Below are 24,301 nucleotides of genomic sequence, written 5' to 3' on the forward strand. Positions count from 1 at the left end.
TGAGACTGTCTCCTTGGCTGATTCTAGGTTGTGTCAAGTTGACAAGTTAACCATCTTATTGCTTTTAAGTTTTCTCAAGTTAGTGGCCAGTGGTGACATCCAGACTTCCTTTACATTGCGTTCTTATGCAGTGGGGTTGGCTCATCACATCCCTGTCATTACAGGGAGAGGAAAGCTCTGGCCTCAGCTATCCCTGGAGGGACCGGGGCTGGGTAGGGACCACTGGACTTGCCCAGCAGAAGGGGCATAGCTCTTGGGCCCACAGATGCTCGAGTGCCATCAGCTGTCCCCTCCCCAGCATTGTGTCCCTTACCTTGTTGCACCAACCCACCAGAGCACTGGGTGTCATGCATGCCACATGCTACTCATGGGATGTGGAGCAATGCGGTGCCATTTCAAAGGGCTGTCAGGTGGGACCATGGTGACATGGAACACTGAGGGTACACTCTCTAGATATGATCTTGTAGGACACCAGCTGCATCTGCCCAGGCCCCAGATGCTCATGCCCTCAATCTCTGGGCTCCTCTTTCCTCTAACTCAGCCTGGGGAAATCACCTAGCTCCGCTAAGGCCAGGTCTGATCTCAGTGGCTGCCCTCTGTGCTGCCACTGAGTTTGGTTTTGTTTGTACTAACCCTCTTCCCTTGGGTTCCCGAATGCCAGTGACTGTTGCAGAGTGCATGCCAGCCCAGTGAATACTCAGCTGGGGCTCAATTGCATGGAAACGGGTGAGGATCAGAGATGACCCAGAGGCTCCTCTGGGCAGCAGGGATGGACCAATGACTAGCCCCTCCAAGGTGGACAGAATCCCCATAGCTCGGCACCAGGAGCCATCTCTGTTTTCAGCTGTCTCGGATCTTTCACAGGGACAGCCTGAGCCTTGGTGGCCTTCCTGGCTTTCTGTTAGCGACCCAGTGTACTGCTCGAGAGCTGGGTGCCTTGTCATTCCATTTACAGGCAAAGTTCCAGAATCCCCCTCACCATCTCCCTGCTAAGACCTATGATATGGTGTGGGACAGGGTACTTCCCACCTAAGAGGTAGAGGCTGACCTAGAGACACAGTATGAGCTACCCAAGGAGAGCAGGCGAGCAGGGTGGGAAGTGTCAAGACACTAGAGGGATGGAATTTGACAAAGCCACTCAGCCATGTCCTCTCCAGGAGACTGGAGAACAATGGCCACAGAGCCTGTGCTCATGTGAACCCTGACAACAGACAACGCAGCAGCTGGGCCAGTTGGCTACACCAGAAGGTGCCTCTTGGCTCATTTTGTCCCAGTAACAAGAGGTGGCAAAGTGGCTGTAGATTGTTTTTTCTGGGCAACCCAGGAACACTCCAGACTCTCTTAGGAGCCCTGTGATGTGAGTGGGTGGAGATGTCCACCCTATTAATACCATGGTGATAGGGCTGAGGTTCTGAGGCCATTACAGCAAAGAGGTTACAGGGCTAGGTCTGGAACTCAGGTCCTTAAGCCAGAGCCAGTCCCATGTCTACCTTGGCTGCTGTTCCCATGAGACCCACATCCCCGTCAGTCATTCCCCACAGCCTTAAGTTTGGCCCCAGTTGCTGCTGGTTCCTGCCATGGTTGCTGGCCACGGAGAGAAGCCCTGACAGTGTTGGGCTGGCATCACAGAAGGTGGAGATGAGAGTGGGAACCTCAACAGAGTGTGCAGTGTTTGGGGGGGGGGGAAAGCACTCTCATCTCCAGTGGGGCCAATGGGCTGAGTCTTCCTCACATTCTTCCTTGCTGTCCCTCCACTGAGGCCCCTGGAGAAGGTACTGCCCAGGTCAATAAGCAGGTTGAGATTTGGAATCTGTCCCCTCTACAGGAGCCACCTCCCACCAGGAGGCCCTTACAAGGTCTTCTTGATGTGGGATGAATGTGCTGAGCCCTGTTGTAGCTGAGAGCTGAAGAATGCCCCCATCATGGTCCAGGTTCTTCATAGTGGGAGAATTCTGGCAGCCTTTTGTCTCTGCCCTTGCTGATCCCCACACCACAGTGTCCAGTCGCTCTCTGCCACCTCTCTGGAGTCATGTCAATGAGCATCATGCAGAGGAGTTATTTGTTCTCTTTCTCATAACTCATGAGATTTAAAACAAGACCCATAAAGGAGACACATTGCAAACAACATCAAATGATAAGCCTAAGGTCATGGTAAAAAATCCCATAAACAGGCATCAGAGGCCCTGTGGTGTGGGCTTCCTAGAAACAAAAGCGGAAAGCATCTTCCCCACCCATCCCCTGGGCTGCTCTCCTCCCCAGTCCTCCTGGGCCTCACCACATTGCCTTTCTGCTTGCTGTGAGCTGCTACTTGCTATTCCCATAGGGTTCTGGCTTGGCAGGCCTAACTCAGCTCAGAGATCGGCGGGTAATGCTCACATGCATGGAGGTAGCCATTTCTCCCGCATGCACATGCATGGGCTTACCCACAGCCACAGGGAGATGCTTGCAGGAGTGGAGTCTGGGTCCCCATGTATGTCATCTGTGTGTCTTCTAGGGACAGATCCAGTGCTGCTACCTTATGCTTTGATGCTGGATCTTTATCCATGTCCCCAAGCCTCTTGATGCCACAGACCATGTAGATCTTCCAAGGGTGGAAATGGAGTCTAGGGATTGCTCACTAACAAGAATGTTGGAAGTAACCTTTAAGCGGAGGTCCCAGCCCTGGCTGGGGAAAGGGGCCGGCTCAACAGGGCAGCAGATTGCTTGGAGATATCCTGGTTATATGTGACCTCAGTCTACCCTGAAGTCACCACAGGACCCATGGGTGCAGAAGGACAGAGAGACAGGAAGTCGGATACCCCACAGACAGCTGTGCCTCACCTGGACCATATGTGGGTACAGGTGGTACGTGCCTGTCTCAGGGTGTCCCAGCTGACTCTGTCCCTCCCTGGATCGAGGAGCCCAGTGGCAGGACCCAGGCTACTATTGTGCTGCTGGGGCTCCTTGCACACATGGGCTGCCCTGCTTGCTTGTGAACTTCACATGCCCATACTCCCTTTCAGCCCCCCACACCTACCTGGTTTCCACCCCCAACTCCCAGGGTCTTCTCGGCTGCCTCTGGCCTTCTCCAGGCCTCATGCTGGCTACACCCTGGGGAGACAGGAGCCAGACTGGCTTTGCTGCCCTGGAATGCTGAGCTGGCCAGTGCACACAGGGATGTGTTCACTAAGCTGGATTAAGCTTGGGGCCCAGCAATGGGGAGGGGTGGGGGAGCAAGGGGGGAAGGGTAGGAAAAGCTTGGCTGACCCTGCCAAGGCTGGACATGGCCACATTTCCTGTGAAGCTCTGCCTCTGCTATATCTAGGGCCAGAAAGTTCCTTCCCACCCATCAGCAGGAGATGAGATGACCCAAAGTCCCCAGTTCATACCTAGGGTCTTGTATCCTGAAACCTTGAAGGTAAGGCAGATGGAATCCATCTGGGAGCCAGAGCCAGTATCTGGGTCCCACATGGGCACTGCCTTGCTTTTCATCCTGTTTAGTCCCTCTTCCTCTGAGAACTCACATCCTTGTTGGATGAGGGACTTGACTCTGGGATGCCTGTACAGCCTATGAATGACTGTTGGGTCTCCTGTCCCTCAAGATGGGGATCTGGTTTCAATTCCCCAGGGTTGTGAAAGGGTGATAGGAAGCATGGGTACCCCTGAGAGGCAGAGATGCAGGCTAGGGTACCGGGCTTCCTGTGGGGTAGGCACGGGGCTCATTGAATTGCCCCAAAGTAAAGTGAAGTCTTCAGGATGGCAGACCTCTCACCTGGGCCTGGCTCTACCTGGCTCCAGGATGGACAGTCTGGGCCTTGCCCACCCTCTGGGGAGCCATCCTCCATTCTAGCAGGTGTCCATGGGACACACAGACTATGACCTGGAAACCTCTGCTCACTGTACCCAGAGGAAAGGACAGACAAGCTCTAATCGCGTTTGCTGCTCCTAATCCTAATCCTTCCAGTGACCTCACAGTTCCTCCCTCACACAGTCAGGAGCAGCAGCCATGGGTTTCAGCCTACCTGGCCTGCCTGGCCTATGTGTGGCCTGGGGCAGCATCTCAGGCTCATGGGAGGGTCTGTGTAGTGAGAATCCTGCTGGGCCTAGATGTCAGTGCCTACTCTAAAGCTCAGGCTCTCTCCTCCATGATATGAGGAAGGTACGAGAGGACTCCTGGCAGCTGGGATGGATAGCCACTGGGCTCAAATAGGAGTTAGGAGGTGGCCAACTCTGTGTGGCTGGCTCTGCCTTCAGCTACCAGCACATACAATCAGATCCAACAAGGGGTGGTGGATAAGGGGGTGGTGGACAAGGGGGTGGTGGGGCACTGGGAGAAAAGGCTGTTTCCATTTGTGGCTAGGCTAGGACCTGCTGGGACCTGCTGCTGTGCATCCAATGGACTTGGGTGTCTCAGCTCCTGGGTAAGATTCTCCCCAAAATTCTGGGGATGAAGCTGCCTGGCTACCACACTGATCCTCATGTGGCCCTGGATTACTGGGGATATCCTGCCTTTTAATGGCCTGGGAGTTCAAGGTAGTAAGCTGAAAGTAGACAAACTGGGACCAGGAGTGTCCTGACCCCCCACCCCCCACCCCCCCTGCAGAGGAATAAGTAGCTCCCTGGCCTATGTATGCAAGAAGCTCTGGCTGAATGCATCCTCACAGCACATCTTCCTCTGCCCGAACTGAAGGTTACTAATTTGGAAGAGGACCCCTGAAGCTGTAAGTACTGAGGGTCACTTCAGAGGCCATGTGGTGAAGCCACTATGTTGTCATCACTCCTTCCTGGTCCCTTTCAGGTAGTGAGGCTAGGCCACCCTGGTCTGGACATCATGGTCTGTGTAACATCCAAGCTCTCGACCTTCCCCATCACAGGTGGGCTCTCCTGGCTGTGACTCATGTTCGGTGTTGGGGAGGCAGCTCTGTGCTTCAATTAAAACTCCAAAATAGCCTTTCCATATTCAAAATAGTTCACCCCTTGCAGGCAGGAACGCACACCATCTGGCTGCCGCTTTGCCAGCTGATTTCAGACAATTCTGGAGTCTATTTTTAATCCACCTCCCCAGACCCTAAGTGAGCAAGCTGTCAGGGACAGAATGCTGGCCAGCTAGCAAGGGCCTGCTCCTTGGTCCCAGGAGAACCAGGGCAACACTGTATCTCATGGCCTATCACCTGCTGGACTGGCCCAAGGAGCCCCATTGTGCTTCAGGAACCAAATGAAGCTTTGGGGAGTCTCAGCAAGTAGCTCCTTCTGTCCCTTTCCCTTTTTCTGTGATTGTCCCAAATTGAGACCTGCATGGATTTTTTTTGTTTTTGTTTTTTGTTTTTTTGTTTCTATGAAGTACTCAAAGGTGCAGAATACATCTACACATCTCCCTGCATCTAAGTGCCTGGCCTAATATCCCATCTTGTATCTGTCTTCCCCTTAACACCTCTCATCTCCCCCTTATATCTGCCCTTGCAGCCTTCTCTAACTGGCTCGTCCTCCCAGGCCCACCACCCTGTGGACTCTCCCAACGTCCTGTGTCAAGATTTTCCAGGTTCCCCCATCCCTCCTGCCAGCTCTTCTGGAGGGGCCCAGTTTGTCGTGTGAGATGCTTGGTAAACTCAGGGACCCACAGTCCAGAGTGAGTGCTGCCCCTGCTCTCCATGCCTGCATTTGGATGCTCCCCTGCTTCACGGGGTGTCCCCTCTAGCCAGCCCTGTTCACTTTTTTGTCTGCCCTGTTCTGGGGAAAGATTCTGGGGCATCTCTTTGGAATTGGGGTGACAGCATGTGTCAGGCCGTAAGAGTCCTCATTCTCCTGGCTTGGGCCTGAGTAGCCTTTGTTCCCACTCATGAGGCATCTCAGCCAACTCTGTCTTCAACTCAAGAGTAACACTGGGCATTCTTGCTGGCACCGAACCCCCAGGATGCACGAAATGTCTGCATGTGCCTGTCCATGACTCAACTGCCAGCCCATTCTCTGAGCAGGAAGAATTGTTCAAATGTAAGTCAAATTATTTTGCTCAGTCTGAGAAGAAGACAGGCAAAAATGACTGCTCCAGGCAACTGAATAATATGGATGACAATGAGGACAGTGAAGTTGTGGTGAGACCTTCACAGGGCTATTGTGAGGGAGACAAAGTCTTGGGCAGAAAAGTGAGGACTGCTGCTCTCACCAAGCCAGCAGAGTGACAGCTTTCCCCCTCCCCCGCCCCCAACCCCAATTGGCTTATTCTTCAAACTTAGCATCAGGGGAAACCAAGGAGCCTGGCAGCTTTCTTTCTTCAGCTTTACAGGACCCAGCACCAACGCGTGAGCTTGCAGCATGCTCAGATTCGGTCCTTTACCTTAAACCAAGTGGCAGACTCCTGCTGCACTGAGGCGTGCCCTGGTTCTGGCTCCCAGGCTTGGAGCGTGGGGGCAACAGGACATGTCCCTGTGCCGAGCTTGGCGAAGCTCCTCTCCATGGTGCACAGGGGTTCAAGGCTCTTCAGCAACCCCCAGTTAATCCACTAGTGCTGTGTGATTTTCCCCTAAGTGCCAGGCTAATTCACAGCTACCCAAGCAATCATTCAAGTGGGATTTGCTGGGTTGGCTTTTATCCACTGAAAAATTATGCACTGGGGAATTCTGCCAGACACCAGCACCAAGCAATTCATTTGCTCTCACTTTCTATCACAATTCTCTCTCTCTCTCTCTCTCTCTCTCTCTCTCTCTCTCTCTTTCTCCCCCTCCCTCCCTCTCTCCCTTCCCTCCTTTTCTCCCTCTCTTTCTCTCATGCTGAAGTCCTAGGTACTGGACCCTATGCCAGGCACAGAGTTTACAGGATCAAGGGGCTACAAGGTCCTGCCCTTTCAGGGACCATGGGCCAAGTGCTGCAATCAATGCTGTGGGCCCACAGATGCTGTCTGATGCTGGGAGGGGATGCAGGAAAGGATGCAGGAAAGGACGCATGGGGGAGGTTTTCCTGCCTTCCCATTTCCAGCCAATGGGAGGTATGGGCTGGTTTCCTTCCATGAGGCAGCAGGTTGTAGCTGCTCTGGAATCAGAAAGACCTGGACTCACCTCAAGCACTGTGGCCCTGGGCCTTCCTTTTTCTCTTGCCAGAGCCTGTTCTGCAGCCACTACCCGTGCCGTCTGCTCTGAGGGAATGGAGGTACCCATGACTGGCACCCAAGAGTCATTCTCTTATGAGGGATGGTTGGCTGGACCTGAACTGACTTCCAGAACTTTCTTTCCTCTGGCCCCTCAGACAGGAGAGATTCTCCCCACCCAAACCCAACTTGAAGGATCACCACTACTCCATGTGTGACAGCGCATTGCTAGACAGATTGCCTGGCTGCAAGATACAGGGACCGGAAGGACCTACTTGTTTCTTGCTGCCAGCACAGGCCTGGGGAGGGCTCATTAAGGTCTTGGTTATGTGCCAATTGGGCAGGACCTCTCTAACTATGCAACCACATGACTACACTGTCATAGCACCAGCAAAGGCACTGGAGTGTCATCAAACACAGGAAGAGGCATTCTGAGAGGGAGGTAAGAACACGTCCTGCCCACAGGACACAAGAGCCTGCAGCACTAGCCACAGAGCCTGGGCTCCTGGGAGCTGTTGAAGGGTCCTCCCTCACTTGTCCCCCTGGCAGAAAAGCCTATGATCTGGCCCCATTCAGGAAGGAAAAGGATCTTTTTTCTGGGGGAAGGGACAGGCTTGACCTGGGTAAGAAGCTGTTGTTTGCCTTTTGACCTCAGGAGTGTGTATGTACGTGTGTGTGTGTGTGTGTGTGTGTGTGTGTGTGTGTGTGTAGGGGGGATTCTTGGCAGGGCTTGTTGGGCCAACCTGCTCTCATTTTTTGTTCTATTAAAACACAGGCATAGTCAGAACGGATGTGGAAGACACAGACACTTACTGGGTCAGGGTGGGGTAGGGTGGGGAGACTCTCCCCTATTAGAGGGGCCACTGCAAGGAGAGTTCCAAACAGGTGTGAGCTGCTGGAAGCTTCAGCCAGGACGCAGTGAGGGGAGGCAGGAGTGAAGATGCAGCCAGACCTCCACATTTGAGGGCATGGGAAGGAGTGGTTTGTACCTTCTGCAAGCAGCTGGGGGTAACTTCCATCTCTGAGTTCCCAGTCTTTCAGGAGGACCCGGGTAGGACTTCAGCCATAGTTATCATAGGCTGTGTGGTAGTGTAAAGGTGACTGAAGGATGTAGCAGAGGTATTCGGGGCTGGGAACATGGGCATGGCCCTGGTTCCATTCCCAGTGACATAGCAATATGTCAAGGACTCAGAGAGGTTCTGAGAGGAGTGAGGTCCACCTAGCCTCAGAGTAAGCCAGACAGGAGGAGGAGGCCCCAGCTTTCTGCAGAACACATGTGTGTGTACAAACACGTGTGTGCACATACACATATACACACGCACACACACAGAATAAATAAACCTTTGTCCTTGAGTAGAGGATTACAGCTTAATGGAGGAACACTTGCCTAGCATGTGTGAGGTTTTAGGTTCTGTCCTCAGCTCTGTGATAAACAGACAAAGTCAGAAGTTAATGGCTGTGTGATGATAGAAACAGAAGTTAATGGCTGTGTGATGACAGAAACAGAATGCTGGTTGGTGTGGAAAGGTGTTGGCTTTGGAAAGCAACTTGGAGCCACAGGGAGCAACCTCTGGTCTGTCAGGCACCCACCCACTCAGGGTCTGGTTGCTGACAGGGATCCTTCCCCATCCCCAGCCACTGCTGCTGGGAACTTACGTTGATCATAGCATTTGATGTGATGCGGAAGAGGGTGGCCCGCTCGTTCACAACCTTCAGTTTCTCCCCGCACTCTGATGGGATCTTGAGGCTGTCCAGCTCGTTCAGGGAGCGCTGGAGGGCAGCGCCATGCTTGGCAATGAGGTCATTGCATGTGCTGAGGTCATTTAACTTCAGTGAGAGGGTCTTAAGAGTGTGGTGGAGTTCACTGTTGTCAGCTGGGGCAGCAGGCTCTTCGTCGTCGTCCCCAGAATCATCTGAAGAGACAAACAGAATTGCTGTAACCAACCAAGCCAGAGTCTCTGCTGTATGGGCTACAGATGGCAGAACACCACATCATAGTGAGCTGTGTCCTAGACCGTCTCCGGCAATGCTCCTGGCCAAGGCTGCTGCGCCTAAGCCTGGTGAGCACATGTCTAGCTGAGACAATGGGAACTCACTGGAATGTCAGAGAGCTGTGGAGGGACCAGACTCCAGCTGTCTACCTGCACAAAGGTACTAGTTTCACTAGGTCACAGCCTGAGGTCACGGTGAGCCACACTGGGTGGAGCATGGGTAACTGAAACAGCAGGCCTCCCAGGATAATCAATACTTCTCTGATCAATAATTCTGGCTAACTCCATACCCATCCCTAGGCCATGCCAACTGTCTCTTGCTCCCTGAAAACCCTTGAACACCCCTGTTTGGGGCCTCTCTTCCCATCACCTGTATCCCTGATGCTTGGAATACATACACACTCCTCAAGGTGTCACTATTACTGCTGTTACCCTCTGAGACCCATCCAAGCCGATTCCCTCTCCAAAGACTGTATGAGGATCCTCATGCCACAATCAAGGTGACTCTTGTCACCATACCTATACCCTGGATTGTCCTCCTGATAATCTCTACCCATCCACTCCCCATGCAGAACATGGCCCCTCACGAAAAGATGTGATGAAAAGATGATATGAGAAGACACCAGGGCACCATCTCCTTGGTGCCAGTCAGCTAGGGCTTGGGTGCAATGGCCTGCTCCCTCTCACAACGCACACAGAGGCACCGGAGTCCTTGTTTCTTCCTGTCTTGCTAGCCTGACCTGTGTCCACAGGTGCCTCTGTGGGCAGCAGGCTGTCCCGCAGCTGCTTTGGTGCTGGCCTGGGATAGCCTAGAGGCTGACATGAGCCTGTGGTTTTCTCAGTGCCCGTCTGCTAAAGTTTTCTGCAAAGCCTTGTTTAAGAAAGAGTCAGCAGACTTTTCTTAGATGAAGGGAATGTGCAACCCAAGATACAAAATTAAAAGGAAGCAAAAAGGAATGTGTATTTTGAGAGAACAGATTTCTTCCACAGTAGGCAAGGTATGTGTGGGTGGACGTAACTCGGTCACTATCCTGAGTGTGTCCTGGGCTCACAGCAGTGCCAGGCTGGCTGGCTGCACAAAACCTGAGCAAGGGGGCACTGAGGGGAAGCATCTGCTACACAGAGGCCTCAGGCTAATAATATCCAGTCCCATCCCCACCAGACAGAACAACGGCAGCCCAGGATGATCCACAGGAGTCACTGACAGGTGCTCTGGGCCTCCTTGGAAACACAGGAAGACAGCAGACCTTCCTGGCTTACTGCAAGAGGGAACGTATGAATCGATTCCCAAGCTGCCAAGCTGCGGGCAGTCTCAGGGCTTGGTGCTCAGTGGGCAGAGCAGGGGACTGACTCCACCTCTGATTGACAGCTGGCCTGGCCTTTCCTCTGAATCACTAGCAGCTGTGCACCCGGTCACTCAGGGTGTCAAGCCTCAGCTTCAGCCACTGGACAGCATAACCCAGTAACGGGGGTCTGGGGACAGCAAAGGCCCTGAAACTGACAGGGTCTTTCTGGACAGAACACTGGGTAGAATCTGAGAGCCACCCATCCATGTTTATTATGGCTCCACTCAGTAGCCAGGATATAGAACAGCCCAGATCCCGCTTGAGACGAGGTACACAGTGAGTTAAAGTTTGCAGAGAAATGGATGGAGCTGGAGGTCCTCATGCTAAGCAAGAGCTGGGCTCAGGTGAGTGTCGTATTTTATCTCAAGAGCAAGTACAGATTTAAAAGGAGTTTAAGACTAGGAGAGGGAGAGAAAGAGACTAGCAGGAGTGAAATAAGAACACATAGTGTGCACCTTGAGTTGTGGTTTCTTCCTTTAAATACCCCCTACCCAGCTACTTGGGGCGCCCCGGTCCTCTACCCCTGCGTGGTGTATGACTGTGGGCTCAAGAGCACTCTTGAATTAAAGTCCTCTTGCAGTTTGCAGAGAGAGAGAGAGAGAGAGAGAGAGAGAGAGAGAGAGAGAGAGAGAGAGAGAGAATGCATAGTGTGGCATGTTTGGATCCTAGCAAAGCCCACAGTGCACATGAGTGGAAATCACCCAATGAAACCTATTGTTTAACACATTGTTCTTTTAAAGGACTTCTTGGGGCCATCAGGCAAGAGAATTCTAGAATATTTGGATCTGTCTGTGCCAGTGTTGGTGCAGAGGTCCTCCTGGCATTGAAGAACCTGCACCTTCCTTGGCAATCGACCAGAACACCTAACTGATGGCTGGTCCCCAGGGCAGGCTCTCCAAACAGTAGGGTCCATCCAGTTGAGGCTTGCTGGCCATTTGACGTAGCTTACATGGTGGGCTCAAGTTCAAGGGCAGCCAGAGACCCTATCTAGAAAGAGAGAGAGAGAGGAGGGAGGGAAAGAGGGAGGAAAACTGTGGACAGCTCCTGGGGAGCCTGAGGTTGCCCTCTCACCTCCACATGAATGCACATGCACCTGCACACAGATGAATTTGTAAAAAAAAGAAAAAGAAAAAAGAAATACAATGACATACTATTTGCATAGACTTGCCCATATCTTTCTGTATACTTCAATTCATGTCTCAATTATCATAGCTTGTGTATCATAATACAATACAAATACTACAGATGCTGTGTCAATAACATTGTTACTTAGAAAATGTGCACAAGTTTGAATATGTTCAGGATGAACTTAATTTTTTTCATGTGTGTTTTGAACAGAGGTTGTTTCGATTTTTATATGTGGTGTTAGTGGGTGTGGAAGGTGAGCTGCATTACATCTGCCAAGTAAAACCTATCGAATGCAGTAGTCCTTAAACTGGGGAAAAATAGTGGCAGTAAGTCAGCTTCCGGTTTCTGAGGGACATCCCTAGCTGCCGGGGAGTGGCTCATAGCTTTGACAATGACTGCATGGCTTCCGTCTCCCGTGGCACCCCTGATATGGCCTCTACCAGGATGAGTGTATCCCGAGGTCAGGAAGAGGCATTTGGACAGGACCGTGATGTCACAGGGCTGCGGTTCTCAAGTGTATGTGTGCCCTGAGGGTCCTAAGGTTTTTACAATCCACATACGCAGTTCCCACATTCTACTTGAAATAAAACTCAGGGTTCAAGGTGGACCTGCGAAGAACAATATCCAATCACTAAAGAAAAAAAACCCTCAATGACTCATCAATACAGCTCATGCTAAGCTCACCCCAAGCCTTCTGAAGACAGCAAGGTCAACAGAAAAGTTGTGACTACACTAATACAGGACGAGCAGCGGCAGCTGAGACCTAGGGCCAATAACAGGCATGTTCCTTTGTGGGTTTGGGGTCACACAGCAGTCCTCCCAGGTGCTAGTGAGAGGTGCAGGGGCGGGGCTAGGGATTGTGCACCAATGAGCAGCTCTGGGGCGGGGCTAGGGGTTGTGCACAATGAGCAGCTCTGGAGCGGGGCTGTCTGGGGTCGTTTAACAGTGTGTGTGTGTGTGTGTGTGTGTGTGTGTGTGTGTGTGTGTGTGTGTAATGGGGGTGGAACCTTAAGCTCTTGCTCTTGGTTCCGCTTTTGTGGGTCTGTCTCTATCTGTGCAGGTCTAGGACGTGCTTAGGCTACGTGACTCTCATCTGATGGGGCTTTTACCACGAGAAGAGTACTCATCACAATCCTTCTCTACTACCTTGTAGAAAAGGGCAGCCCTTTCAAGAAACAGTGGAAACAGGAGGTCTACTTGAGCATCTCCCAGCAAGTTAAAAGCTTTGCTTTTACAGTGCATGAGAGGGCCTGACCCCAGTCACATCTTTTACAATGAACTAGTAGGTGGCTGAGAAGTGGCACCTCTGAGTCAGGCCAGGAGTGTCAAGCTGGGAAGGTGGCACTGTGTGGAGCAGCTGGTCTGGGCTCAGCTCCCACCATGTCATCTGAGAGATTGTGCAGAACCCCTCTCAAAACACTCACAATGGGCTTGAGCTGGGGAGCAGTTGCAACCTTTCTTAGTCACCTATATGAGCCCCAAGGTGGATTTGAGTGGCTTGTGTCACTTGAGTTACTCCCTCTGTTGGGGAGGAGATCCTGCTTCCTGGCTTTGGAGCCACCAACTTTTCTGGGCTACCTCTATTATCTGTGATGTAAAAACCATCTTGATCTCTGTTCTGAACAATCTATAGTACTTGCAGAGAGATGGGATGGGCTCTGATTCTTGGATGTGGGACAGCTTTCTAATAGTGGAGAAGACCACGGAAACAAGCATGGCCCTGTTGCAGAGGTGACAGAGGGTAGAGCTGGGAACTCTCTTTTCCTGTACAGCCAGCCAAGGCTGTAGCCCCCAGAGCCCCCTACACTACCTTTCCTCCCATCTTTCCCATTGTTGAGTAGAAAGGGGCAGCACCTGGAAGCAAGGACATTCCTGCTGCAACCTGATCACTCTAATGGAAAAAGGCAAAGCAGAGAAGGCAAGAACCAGTCTGGTTAAGGACTGGTCCATCCAGGCTTATACTTGCTTTGAGATGGGTACCCCGAGGCCTAGAGAGAGTGCCTGGCTTATACCATGTGTCTAAGTGGCACTTACCAGTCTACATCAAACCCTTATTTTGCCCAGGTGGCTAAGATGTTTTCTGGGGGGCCTGGGACCCTGGGTGGGTCATCCTTATATCTAGTATGCGCCCTGGGAAGCTAGTGAGGAAGGGTCACTCACTGCTCTGTGTAGACACACAGAGTCCCCAGGTGGTGAGCCCTGGCCTCTGATCACATGCTGTGCCCAGCTGCTGATGGCAGGGCCCATAGGGAGCATGTGGGGGGGGGCTCTCAGATCTGCACTGGCAGAGTGCCAGGCAGAGATGCTGTACCCCTCTTTCCTTCCCAGCAGAGGCCTCCTGAGAGTGCACATTGGAGAGATGCAGGGGTGACTATCTTCCAGGCAGAAGCTGGAGTGAGGGGCCAGCCAGAGGAATACAAAGTGCATGAAATACCCACTCTCCGCCTGGAGATGGGGTGGGCGTGGGCTCCTCCTTCATGTGCAGTCTGTACCTAAACCATCTGATGGGTCAAGACATCTCTCTCCTTTCTTCCCCTCTCTTCTGGGAGCACACTGCAAAGCCTATGGTACCTCTACCCACCTACCTCCTCCACGGAGCCCAGGCAGCTGCTTTGCCATATTTGGGGCTCCACCTGGCTCTCTGCAGGACTGGTGCTTCTGAGAAATGAAGAGCTAATGATGACTGTGAACACTTGCTCTTTCTAACTCTACTTGCTGAGAAGTGAGATTACAAACATGAACTATGGCGCCTGGCCTGTGAGATGCTAAGGATGGAACCAAGGGCTCCACGCATGTTAAGCAAGCACTGCTGAGCTACATCTCCAGTCCCCAGCAAACTCATGTCTTAGGAGAGCAAGTGGGGAGACATGTTTAGAGTGGACTGGTCCTACAGTGAGCAAGTCAGGGAGCTGGGGGTCCATGCTCTGACATTCCAGTCATCCTAATAAGATCACCACAAAACTGGTCTGGGAGAGGCACATGGTCTTCACGAGATCAAGTAGTGTCTTCCAATCAGTGGCCCTGCACAGTAAGGCTCCTCTAGTGGGACTTCTGAGAGTGTCTCTTCTTGCCTCAGTGACCCCACATGACTTCATTATCTATCCCAAATGCCAACCTGGCCAAAATGAGGGTAGAGCTTGAGTATCTACACTGCAGGGGTCTGCAGCCCTCACCAACCTAAGCCTTTGCCTTAGCAGGAAGTTGGCCTCAGCATGGAGGGCAACTGGGCAGAGCAGTGGGATCCAGGGAAGCAAACTGGAAAGCAGATGGACAGAGGCCTTGAAACTCATAAGAGGCAAAAATGAAGTCCTTGGGGCACCAGCACAAACACACACACACACACACACACACACACACACACACACACACAGAGACATAGAGGAGGAGGAGGAGGTGGTGGAGGAGGAGGTGGAGAAAACGAGAGCTGGAGAGTTAGCTCAGAGGTTAAGAGCACTGACTGCTCTTCCAGAGGTCCTGAGTTCGATTTCCAGCAACCACATGGTGGCTCACAACCATCTATAATGGAAATCAATGCTCTCTTCTGGTATGTCTGAAGACAGTTACAGTGTACTCACCTACATAAAATAAAAAATCTTTGAAGATGAAGAAGGAGGAAGAGGAGGAGGAAACTGAGATGGTGGTGGTGGTACAAGCCAATGGACACCAAGCATCACCAGCAACACAGGGCACACTGAGAAAAAGGTGTAGAACAGACTCTTCCCGTGAGGCTTCAGAGGGGTCTGGACCCACTAACACCTTGATTTTGAACTTGTGACCTCTAGAACTTAGAAAATAAATCCCAGTTGCCTTAATCCACCAATGCATGGTAGGTAATTGATCAGGTACAGCAGCTCCAGGAAACTAAAGCAGTGGCTTAAAATGGAATGGTTATCATCTCAGAGAGCTGAAACTTCCTATAATCAGGGTCGGGGTAGAGCTGTAACCCCCTCTCCACCGCCCTGGCTACTTAGGCGAGGGGAGTGTATTTGCCTTCCTCAAGGCTGGCAGGCGAGTGGTTCAGACTCTCGTTGCTCTCTCTTTAAGGACCTTTGAGGTTATGCTGGGTCCCACCAGTATGATCTCCATCTCAGGATCTGTAACCTAACCACATCTGTCTAGTCCCCCTGGCATGCAAAGCATCAGACTCACAGGTTCTAGGAATGAGGCCACGACATCCTAAAGCCATCATCAGACAACCGCTTGGGATTGCTGTGGCTAACACCTACCACGTTCTTCCTCCATGACAGCCCATGGGGGTTGGACTCACTGATTCAGGCAGGGATCTCTGGGTGGGTTAGCTGATCACTGAGACTCCTTTCTGGGCCCAGGTATCTCATGGATCCTCTGGTCTCTCTGAAAAGGTAGACATAGATGCCACCCTGGCTGGTAACTCTATAAGAAAATGGAGGACTGGCATAGGGAGGAGCCTGATGGTCCCATGTCCACTGTCACAGGGCCTATGTTAAGTGTGTCAATCCAGACACTAAGGGTATTTTAGGAAGTGTATATCCATAGTATAAAATAATGCACAACACGGGCTTTGATCATTTCCACCCCCATTACTCTCTCTCCCTGGCTCCTTTACACACACACACACACACACACACACACACACACACAAGTATAAATAATGATGTTAGCATAGAGTTCACAGATGAGAAAGGAAAAAAAAAAAACAAAAATAAGATTTAACCGAATCTGGCTTATTTCTCTTAACACAACGATCTGCAGGTCCATCCATGTTCCTGTAAATGACAATTTTGTTTTTAACGGCTAAATAAAACTTTCGCTAATACCATATGTTAACCTGCAGATTCCATGACAAGGCTGCAGTTAACTCAGATGTAAAGGTGAGGATCTCTTACAGCTTGTATACTATCCTCACTCAGGGTCACACACGCTCCATAAAACGACACGGGGTTTTAGTACATGTGCTACACAGACGAGTTCCCATGGGGATGTAAATGCTGCCTCTGGGGAAGAGGTAGAAGTACCCAGTGCCCAGTGCATGACAGCGCAGAGCAGCATGTAGTGTGGACTGGGGTCCTAGGCCCCACCCACTAAACTCCCCATTCCCTCGCCAACACAGCTTGTATTGGTACAGTTCTGTCTGTTTTACTCCGCATCAGAGGTCAGACTGCAGAGAGTTCTGTTCCCTGTGCCCCGGCTCCCCACGAGGGCTCTCCAAGTCTCTTTCAGAGGCAGAAGTCTGGCTGAGGAGGCCCCTCTGCATGCACCACCAGGGTGAGAGCCCTCTTTCCCAAGGATGCTCCTAAGGAAGACAGGTTGCCATGGCAACTGTGGTGCCAGGTGAGCTATTTTTAGAAGCAGAGCTTTTTTTCATAGTTGAAAAAAACGGGTATTAGTGGGGAATCCCTGTATCTATGGGGTGGGGGTAGCTTTTTAAACTAAGAATGAGCAAAGCTGCAAGGGTGGCTCAGTCTGAGGAAGGTGACATGTAAAGATGTCCTGTCCCCATCCCCAACCCCTCCCGCCACCATTGCTTGCTTTTCGGCAGGATTCTGGCTCTGCCATCATCTGTCAAAGAGGTTCTTGGGTTCAAGTCGCAGGCAGACTAGTAGGGAGCCCAGCACAGGGGTGATACTGGCCAGTGTCCCCAGAACAGTGGCAGGGAAGAAAGCAGTGAAAGCAGGGAAGAAAGCATGTGACAGGGAGCCACTAAGGGCTCCAGGGAACTGGGCGGACACTCAAAGGTATGCCTAGCCCTCCTGAGTGTGCTGTGGGGTTCTAGTTCTGCTGGGCACCCTGCAACAGCAACAGCAACAGCAACAGCAACAGCAACAGCAACAGCAACAATGAGCTACCCTGTGGCAAACTAAATGTCTTGCCTGGCCACCCAGACACTGGAAAACATGACAGGATCTAATCTGATAGAAAATCAGATGATGACAGATAATGAATAAATTGTGCAACTTTGGTAGATGGAAACACCAGTCAGGGCTCCAGTGCACTCTCCTTCCTGGCCTTGCCAGGGCCCATCCCATCCCTTCTTCCACTGAGGACCCAGGAAAGCATACTGAGGAAGATGAGCTGTGTTCATTAGGATAAGGCAGGGTACAGTCCCTTTCCTTGCCGGGGACCACTAATACCAAAGCTGCCAGGGAATCTCTCTTCTTCTAGCTAGGAAATGCTCAAGGGAACCCTCCCTGTGCAGGAACCACAGAGCATATACCCTGAAGGACAAACCTATAATCCTAGCTACTTAAGAGGCTGAGGCAAAAGGATTGAAAGTTCAAAGCTTGCCTGGCCAACTTAGACCCTGGCTCAAAACAAACAAAATCTCCAAAGTCTAGGCCCCTATTTATAGACTGCTTGTTCAATAGGCATGAGGCCCTAGAAATCAATCCCCAATACAAGAAATGACAAAGAATAAAGCTTGTTTCCTTTCACCCATGCACTGGCTGCGGGAGCCAGTGTGCATGGCATTAGAGCCATGGGCAAGTTCAAGAGGCCACATGAGCACTAGTCAGGTGGCCCACAGAGGCAGGGTGCCATTCCTCAGCAGAAGGCCATTACCTGGAGCTGGCTTCAGTATGATGTCAACTCCTGGCAGCTGCCTCTCCTCCTGATGTAAGGTATGGAGGTGTGGAGGCGGAGCCTAAAATAGTCACTTGCTCCACTTAGCCACCTGCTGCGATATCACACTCAACCTGGTACCCACATCCTCCTCCAGTCAGCTGAGGGCCCGTGGGGTTTCATAAAGACATCCTGGAGGACTGTGGGTATGCATCCCGGACCCCACCCTGGGGAGACCTGGCCCCTTTCAGGATGTCTATGCTCCCTCATCCTCCCGACCTGGTGCGTCTCACCCCTAGGTGATGAGGATGTTGGAAAGACTGGGAGCTGGGGCAGGAGCAGCAGGAAGAGGCCAGATGTGTGCTGGAAGCTGTCTGGGATGCCTCAGTATGGACCCAGCAGAAAGGATGCTCTGCTTCTGACCCCAGCTTCTGGGTTTGGGTGCAGCAGAGCTGAGGAATCAAATCCTCCCCCACCCCTGCCTCTGTCCTACTGGACAGGGACCTGCCAGGCACCAGCTTCTTAGGTTGGCTGGTTTGGAGACAGAGTGAGTCTCCACAAGGCCTGACTCTCCTCTCCCTCACCAGCCACCATTGAGGGCCTCTGTCTGATCTAGTCAGAATCTCCTGCCTCAGGGCCTGGCCTCATGTTCCAGGGTAGTTTGGTGACTTGGGGGATGTGTAAGGACTTCATGCTGCAGTGTAGACAAGAGCTACTGAATTGGATGCCCCCTGAGGTCCTGCCAGCTTTGATCTCCTAGTGCTGGGTTCCAGCCCCAGACACCTGTCCCCCATGCTCTGGGGACACCTCCCAGTTTTGCACAAGTGGCAACCAAGGCAGAGGGAAACTAGTGGGCTGCCAGGCATCCTGATCCTGGGCCTCCTCTTGCCCATGCTCTGTGCTGCCCTTTGGGAAGCCAAATAAAAGGACAGGATCTCCCCCGTTATCCTGACATCTCAGTAAAGCCAGCTTTTCCCTAGTTTCCATGATGGAAGCTTGCCCTGGTCCATGTTATACAGATTCCACATTGGCTCATGTTTTTATCTATCACTGTCTCATGAGCTTTGCTCTGCCTCTACAGCTTGGTTTCCTGTGAGCAGTTGATCTGCATCCCATCCATTTGTGGGCTATGCCTTCCCCATAGCACCAGGGATTTTTGTGTGTGTGTGGGGGGGGGAGGGGTCCAGGGCAGGGGGGCATCTTCTTGTCTTTATTAGCATAATGCAGAGGTGCCACGCCTGGGCAGGTCCCAAGCATAGGTCTTTTGAAACTACTGACCTTTCCTTGGGACAATCCTGGAGCAGGTCACCAGGCTGAGAGTTGGGGATCAGCCTTGACTTTTGCTTGTCTGTTTGGAGACAGGCTCTCTCTATGAGGCCCTGGCTGGCCTAGAACTTGCTATGTAGACCAGGGTGGCCTTCAACTCAAAAAGTTGTGTGTCTCCCGAGTGCTGGGATGAAACGTGTGTACCACCACTCACACCCCACAAGGATCTTGAATGGGCGATACATGCATAGGTGAGCATTTCACGTAATGTGCTGCTAATGCCCTTCTCAGGCTCAAAGCAAGTGCAACTCAAACCTAAAGCACGGATCCAGCAAGCCACACAGAAACAACCGCTGAGCCAGTCACCAGAAACTCCTGCCTTACATTTTCCTGGCCCAGACACTGCCCTGATGGCTTATCCTGGGAAAGCATCTGATACTGGTGTGGTCACACTAGAATCTTCCATGGGCAGTGCCTCCACAGAGCAGTAATGGAGGGCAAGTAGAGGCAAAGAAAAGGGCTGTGTCTCCAGGTGCCCCAGGGTCCAGAAAGAGCAGTGTTCCCAAGTGCCAGAGCTGGGCATACACTCAGGGCTGAAGGGGTGGCCCCGAGACAGTGGACTGGGAATGTGTCTCAGCAGACCTGAGGTTAGGGCCACTAACTAAGAGAGGGATCAGAAGAGCAAGGGAACATCTCAGTCCCATGACTCTTCCATGATCTGCCCTGCAGAGACCAGGCCTTGGCTGTGTAGTTCCACAAAGCAAACCTTGGGCACCTCTCACACTTCTGGCTGCAGCATGGTCCTGGGTGTGTCCTCACTGCTGGAGACAGGGGGCCTTTAGGCTGAGCTTGTTGGGGGCCGATGCAAGCCCCGAGAGGGAAAAGATATTAGAGATGGAAAGATAGGGAGGGAAAAGGGGGAGAGCAGAGCCTGAGAGGAGAGGCCCATGTCACTGGGCTGTCAACCTGACTTCTGGAGACCTGGTTTCTCAGAAGATTCTCCTCTAATCCTGAGCAATGGCAGGTTCCCAGTGCCTGGCTGAGATTCTCCCATCACCAGCTCAGGAACCTCTCATGTAGGCTGAAGAAACCCGAACAGACCAGTGATGCACCTCCCTCCCATGTGTTCTACGAGCATATCAAAACATGATCTAGAAAAATCTGAAACTCCATAGTCAGGCAGTTTTGTGTTACAGCTGTCTGCAGAGGGCCAAATTTCCACTCAAGACTTACCCTGGATTTGCTCAATGGTGACCTTGATAAGGTCCCTTTAAATAGGTCACCTTATTGCTAGGACCTGTAAGTGCTAGGCTAGCCATGATCTAAATGAAATCAGTAGTGGAGAGCTGGCTGTACAGTCTGTAGAGGGCTGGGCTGAGGATATTAAAGGCTACTTAGGACTGGAGGGCCTTGGGGTCTTGGGGCTCTGTCCTGTGTAAGACTCGGTGTAAGAGCTCTGTCCCCTTTTCTTAGTTCAGGCCTTTCACTCAGAGACCTGGGCAGCAATAACAACACTCACTTACTGGCTACACAGAGTCACTTTCACGACACTCATTAAGCACACCTGGGGCTACCACACTCTTGTGCGACGAGCCACACTTCTGGCCCCCAATAATGTCCAAAATCCTGCCACCAGGACCTATGAGATGGCTCAGCAGACCAAGGTGCACACTACCAAACCTGAAGAAATGAGTTGGACCCCAGATCCCACTTGGTGGAGAGAAATAATCCCTGCAATTGTCATTTGACTATTGCGTGTGTATGTGCACATGGACACACACACACACACACACTTTTGTTTTTTAAAGAATGCTGTTATGATTTCAACATGGTTTGAAATCAGTCCTGCAAAGGCTCAAGTGGCAGCATTGAGTCATGATTGGTCACTGGGAGCACTGACCTTGGAAGGGGTTAATATGGCTCTCTTGAGACCCTGGTTGGTGCTCAAGCATGAGTCATTATTAAAAGACCAAGCCTGACCCTGAATCCCTCTTCCTTCCTGTCTCACCATGTGACCTCTTGCACACGCCCTCGTGTGATGTCACTGACCAAGAGGCTCTCACAGAAACAACTGGGCACTGCTCTACCTTGGGCTTTAAGGCATCAAAATTATAGGATAAACTTCCTTGTTTTTATAATGTGCCTAGCCTCAGAAAGTTTGGCATAGTAACAGAGAATGGACTGTTAAAAGTACTAGGACTCTGTGAGGCCATGGTCATCTTGGGGGCTGCTTTCCTTCTGAGATTGGTCTACAGGGACCCCAAGAAGAATGTGTTCAGGAGACAGGGCACACCTGCCAGGCAACATGGGAACAACACCATTCTCCTGCTAAAACAAACCTAGAAATACACAGCCTGTTAAAATGTCCTTGGAAAATGAGAGGAAAAAGATATTCTAAGCCTGAGAGAAGCTGGAGCAGTTGATCTTCAGACTGAAAGAAGGAGACATCAAATGGAAATTCAGGCCCAGACAATAGGAATGAAGAAGGCTGAAAAAGACACTATGTAAGAAATATTTAAAATACTGTGTTGTTTCCACTTTTAAAATTTATTTGAAGGTAACTGGTTATATAATGCATGAAAAGTGTCTTGTAGAGTTATGTTCCATGAAAGGAGACCAGGGCCCAGCACTGAGCAGAGGGCATAGGGGTGTCACTTCAGGCTCCTACATTTTAACTGAGATGGAATATTACTTGGACAAGAACTACAGAAGGTAAAAGATACATGGTGTCAACTCCAGACCAACACCCAGAAGAGACCATATAGCCCAGAAAAGACCATATAGCCCAGAAGAGACCATATAGCCCAGAAGAGACCATATAGCCCAGAAGAGACCATATAGCCCAGAAGAGACCATATAGCCCAAACGAGACCATATAGCTCAGAAGAGACCATATAGCTTATAAACTAAGGACAAGAAAAATCAAAGACTAAAAGTAGACCATGGAAGATGGAGGGTGAGGATAAAAAATAAGCAGGCTAAAATAAACAGCAAAACCTGGTAGTTTTAAAGTATGTCTGCCATATGGGGTGGGATCCAACTGCAGCCACAGTTACTTGGAGTGGGGACAGGGGTTGGGGGTGGGGGATCACTGATGCCCAGGAGCCTCAGGCCCAGCTGGGGGCCCTGTGGGATCTGTCTCTAACTGAAAACCTGAACCAAGGGATAGATTTACACTAAAGTAAAATGGACTCAGCAGTTCAATTAAAATTCAGAGACTTACAGGGCTGGGTACTCGGCTCAGAGCCCTAGAATGAGCAAAGACAGGCATTCTATCTGCAGCACCAAGTGGGAATGATCAGAGACTTCATCAGATGGGATATTTTTAGGGCATGATACATTCTATGCCATCTACAGTGTAAATATAAACACACAGATAAAATATCCAGCCATATGCTTTCCATGAGACACACTGTGATGTAAAGAGACAGATGGGTTTAAAGCAAAGCATTGGAAAGAGATGCAGGCGAAAATGAATCCCAAGAAAGCGCAAGTGGCCCCATCGGCTTTAGAAAGCAGATTCTGGGCAGACGCAGAGCAAGATTTCATAAGGACCAAAGACTCAGCCGCCTGAGATGACCCGGTGAGAGAGGAAAAATACACCTTGCAGGTTAAGAATAAGTTCCAGTTTGTCCTGTGTTAAGGCCTTGCAAGGTAAGATTTCTACTTGTATTAATAAGTTCCTGTTTCTTAGATCTGATGTTAAACCACAGAACACTAAGCTTGGGACCCCATTCCCATGTGGTAATCCTTACCTTGTTCCTTTCCTTTCCCTGGATCTTTCTAAACAATGTGTAACAGCTCCTGAGAACATCTTCTCTAAAAAGGACCTCAAGGAGTGGGCAGGGACTGGTCTCTCAAACCCCAGTCTGGGATGAGGCAGTGGGCTGGCCAGTCATAAGTTCACCCCAAATACGGCTTGCTCTAACTGGACAATTTTGGAACCAGTCTTTCCTCCTCAGGACCCTCAGGGTTGGCAGATGTGGACTCTTAAATGCATATGACCGAGTTGGAGAGAATGAGGTGAAGGGCACAGCTTTGCGGTCACGCAGGTCTCAGGGCTGCCTTACCCCAGCTGTCAGGAGGTGTAGAAAAAAATAAGTGTGGGTGCGGAGGAGCTAGGTCTCTATGTTGTCTTCTTCCCAACCCACGTTCACAAACACACACAGAGATTCCCCCACTTCCAATGTAAATAGTGAGTAAAATAAATCTAAAACAAAAACAACAGTAATATATACTCAACATGAATGGAGCAGAAGAAAGTAGAGATGAGCAAGGGGCAGAATAGCAATGAAAAAAAATTAATCTGAAAACGTTAAGAAGTTCTTTGAGATCAAAAGAGCTGGCAATCCCCCCCGCTGCAGCAATTAAACAGTAAAACCGGTGCAAATTCCCAATGAGGGGAGAGAGGCGGAGCGCTGCTGTCGATCTGGCTGCTATGGAGAGATATTGAAATATGAAAAATGGCTAGTAAGCTCAACACCTTCATTAAACAGAAATCTTCCCGAAGGAATGAACTGAAAACTATATTTTAAAATTCACATAGGCTCTTTACAGAGCAATTGAACCTAAAATTAAAGCCTTTTCTTTAAAGAGACCCAGACCTACGTTTTGCACTGAGTTTTGCCAGATACAGATCCGAGCTGGAGGTGGTTCAGAAACACCCGTGGGGCCAGCACCGCAGCCGCAGCAAAAGCAGAAAGACATTGCAAGAAAAGAAAACCCGCAGCCTAAGAATAACTCTCATCGATAGGAGTACAATATTTTAAAACTAAATATTCACAAAGATTACACAGAAAGGGGTAATATCCTGAACTGAATTTCATTATACCTCAGGATATCTCAGAGATATCTCAGGAACTGAACATTTTACATTTTAAATGGACACGATTCAACAGTAAAAATTAAGATTGTAACAAACAATAAACACTGAAAAATTATTGTTGAAATTTGACCCTGACTCAGGATAAAACCAG

General features: G+C 50.7%; 1 protein-coding gene across 5 annotated transcripts in view; it reads right to left on the bottom strand.

The window, feature by feature from the left end:
- Osbp2 (oxysterol binding protein 2) overlaps positions 1-24,301 on the bottom strand; it is a 158,873-nt gene that overhangs the window by 14,287 nt on the left and 120,285 nt on the right. For all 5 annotated transcript variants that reach the window (XM_021177838.2, XM_021177839.2, XM_021177842.2 and 2 more), the window contains one exon: positions 8,714-8,970. In XM_021177838.2, coding sequence (XP_021033497.1) covers positions 8,714-8,970 — 257 coding nt within the window. The remainder of the gene's footprint in view (positions 1-8,713; positions 8,971-24,301) is intronic.

The sequence above is a fragment of the Mus caroli genome, chromosome 11, assembly GCF_900094665.2.
Source record: "Mus caroli chromosome 11, CAROLI_EIJ_v1.1, whole genome shotgun sequence".
NCBI lineage: Eukaryota > Metazoa > Chordata > Mammalia > Rodentia > Muridae > Mus > Mus caroli.